The sequence below is a fragment of the Gekko japonicus genome, unplaced genomic scaffold (assembly GCF_001447785.1).
Source record: "Gekko japonicus isolate JY-2015 unplaced genomic scaffold, Gekko_japonicus_V1.1 scaffold3991, whole genome shotgun sequence".
In the NCBI taxonomy this organism is placed as follows: Eukaryota; Metazoa; Chordata; class Lepidosauria; order Squamata; family Gekkonidae; genus Gekko; species Gekko japonicus.
The window spans coordinates 661-4,098 of NW_015165946.1; the positions used below are offsets into that span (position 1 = coordinate 661).

The window sequence follows — 3,438 nt, forward strand, 5'->3', positions numbered from 1 at the left end:
TTACAGGCAGCGTTCAAACATATTGTGCTGAGAACTCTTTCATGTGTTTTTCATGATTTTCCTTATCATAAAAGAAAAATAGTCTTGAAAGATTACTTTGAAGAGCTATGCAGTTTGTGTTAGAAATAGCTAAAATAGCATAGAAGCGTGTCATCTACGTCTAGGTTACATTTTCAAAAGTATATTTCCCCTTAAAAAAATTAAGTTGGTGCTGCTTCTGGATTCCCATATGTAAAGCACTGTTTCCATGAAACATCAGGCTAGAGTGTTTGAATGCTTATACTACTTCTACATCTAGGTTATCTGGGGGGGGGGGGGGAAGCATTTGACACCAGTGGGGATGGAGTTAAGATTTCACTGCAGAACGGAAATATATGGACAAGGCATTTGGCTTAGCAGAAAACTGGAGGGGAAAATGGAACCTCAAAAGTGAGCCAGGTAAAGAAAGAGGGGACTGTAGGAAATAGCCAGTATACTGAATGTGACGTTTGAAACATCCACATGTATTCTACCAGTTCACTTAGCAAAGTTTCCCCTGTTGGAAGGGCCACTTAAGTTGGAGGAAGGCTTTAAACTTTGCAGTGTGAAGTAGTAGAATACAAGTCACCTGTATCACATGAAGGCTTTATTTGAATGCCTGCTTCACATTTTAGAACTATGGATAGCCAAATCTTGCAAAAGAGACAACATACTTTGTGAAATGCCACTAAACATTACATTTACTTCATTATGACTCTTTCGGGGATGTTTTGGAGCCTGTAGTTTAAACAGTTCTCTTTTATAATTCAGTAGTCAATTGACGTGAATGTTGTATGTTTACTGAAAACAAACATCAGGATAAAGCTTTACTGGAAAAGGATATTTTATTGGGAAAAAATCAGTAAAATCAGCTTTTGGGGATTGGCAGAAAGCCAGTGATGCATTTGTTTTGACATTCTAAAGTTCACACAATCTGAATTTAGTCCTATTTTTCCCCTGATCAGATATAGAAATGAAAACAGATGACTTTATGAATAATAAGAAGTCACATGAAGTGCAGTTGATGTCTGCACTGGTGGATGGCATTGCAAAGTATAATGGCTTAAATCAGGTAAGAATTGGTATGAATAATTAATATTGTATGCTTTAAAAATCGCAATATCCGTTCAATACTTGTCTGTCTCCAGGGCGAGGCCCATGAATGAACTGCTGCCAGTTGCAAGCAGCTAAGGCTAAGGACAGTACCTTTGGTGAAGGATTAAATAGTTTCAGAGTCAGAACCATGGGTATTGCTCTAGTTTTAGTCATGAACCTGCTTGAGCTCCTGAATACTACTGTACAGTGGTCTATCACTGAGTCCCTAGGAAAATGTATTTCATAGTTAGATCATTATTGCTTTGTCCTGAACCGTATGTTCTGACCCTTGATCATTGCACCTCAGGGCATAGTATTGTAACCAGCAGCACAGACCCAGTACCTGGGGTGGTTTTTCCCGAGAGAGAAACACCCCAAAACAACCTCTGAACCTCCACAAGCAGTGTCCTCAAAGCCAGGCTTGGCTTAAACAGTGGCTTTTGCTAGGAGGCTAGGAGAACCACATTTTAACTGGGAAAGCTTAGGCCAAGTGCCAAGCCAGCTGCACGGTCAGACATCCTCCATGCAACTCATCCCTTCTCTTCTCAGTCCATAAAGACAAAGGATGGACAAACCTAAGCTCTTGTCTCAAGCATCTTCTCCTGACCAGATGCCAGGTCTTTTGTTTGTTAAATGCACAGGCAGGCAGAGACAGTAAGCCACTGGTCACTGTGTCTCCATCATGAATGGAATATGTTGTATGTTTTTTTCTGTCCCAAGTCCTTTCACACCCTGGAACTCAGAAAACACCTATTGATAATTCTTACATTTCTATACCTATCTGTTTGTCTACGATATCTGCATTTCTCTCACCTATGCCAGACCCATCAAGATAAACATTGCTGTAGAATGGTAATCCATTCAGCTTCATCCTGTCAAACATTAAGGAAAGGTGCACCAGATGACTGAAATTGCCGTTGGTTTTACCCTCATGCCTATGATGTATAATGGGTGGTAGAAGATACTGGTCTGCTGTATCTGTTAGTCATCATATAACAAAATCAAATGAAAATAAAGTCAGAATTCTTATTTCTAATGCATTCACTTTAAAATTAGGTAGATGAAATGATTTTAAGGACTGTCTTTACAATTTATTTGTGTTCTTTCATTTTAAATGAAATGACTACGTTTTAGATCTCTTACATTAGACATGGAAAAGAATTATAATAATACCATTCAACATTATACCGATACATAGGTTATAAACACTAGGCTTCAACTGTTAGAGCTATGAATTATTTTAAATTAGTCAACTTTGAATTTTACGTATCGATTGCATTCATGCATCACATCCTAAATAAATAAAAACAAAAACATTAAACCACACTTTATAAATCACAGTGTGATTAAACTCTGCTTTAGTATAATCTCAGTTCAGCCTGTTCAACACATTGTGGTTTGTTGGTGAATGCTAAACTGAGATCCTCTAAACCATGGTTTTTATCTTGCCATATTTAGTACTAACACTTGTTTGAAAGTAAATCCTTCTGAATAAAAGTAGTGGTTAAGTGTGCGGACTCTAATCTGGGAGAACCGGGTTTGATTCCCCACTCCTCCACTCGCAGCTGCTGGATGACCTTGGGCAAGCCATAGCTGACAAGAGCTGTCCTTGAAAGGGCAGTTCTTGAAAGAGCTCTCTCAGCCCCACCTACCTCACAGGGTGTCTCTTGTGGGGAGGGGAAGGGAAAGGAGTTTGTAAGTGGCTCTGAGTGAAGGGCGGGGTATAAATCCAATCTCTTCTCTCTTCTTCTAACTAGTTTGCTGTGATGTCGTAATTTAGAGATCCCAGTTTGTTTGGTAGCACTTCCGCTCTCAGCTTTTGAATTCATCTTTTGATAATGCTTCTTTTGGACATGCCCTCTCTCCTTCCCTCTATCTCCTCTCCATTCATCTGCCAGTGATTTCTCACCAAAAGGACTGCAGCTCCAACATCTTCCAAGAGAAAGTATAAAGGACAGTGTGACAAAAAAAATCTATTTATTCACTTGCTTTATTCATTGCCAACATTCACAAAAGAGATCACTTATTGAAAAACATTGTTATAGTAAAAATTTCATTCCTGATTATTGCCTTACCTTCCTTCTCATAAAGAGAGCTCCCTCTTCAACCCATGACCCTCTTCCCACTGTTGTATCTCAGATGAAAACAAGTGAGTGAGTCACCTGGCAATGATCATGTGTTTGTTGTTGAGCCTTTACTTTCTTAGAAACAAAAAGGTTAAGGGATGCGGCAGAAACAGTGACAGAGAACAGAGGAAGGTGTTTAATGGCTAAAGAAGATCTAGCTTTGTCAGAATACAGCTTAGTAATGCAGTAAAGCAGCTGA

At 39.1% G+C, this 3,438-nt stretch overlaps 1 protein-coding gene across 1 annotated transcript in view; it reads left to right on the forward strand.

Moving 5' to 3' along the window:
* Positions 1 to 983: 983 nt before the first annotated feature.
* The window catches only part of LOC107110652 (methyltransferase-like protein 25), a gene marked incomplete at its 5' end in the record, with an annotated part of 80,159 nt that continues 77,704 nt past the window's right edge, over positions 984 to 3,438 (forward strand). Inside the window, one exon of the mRNA XM_015411452.1 lies at positions 984 to 1,090. Coding sequence (XP_015266938.1) covers positions 984 to 1,090 — 107 coding nt within the window. The remainder of the gene's footprint in view (positions 1,091 to 3,438) is intronic.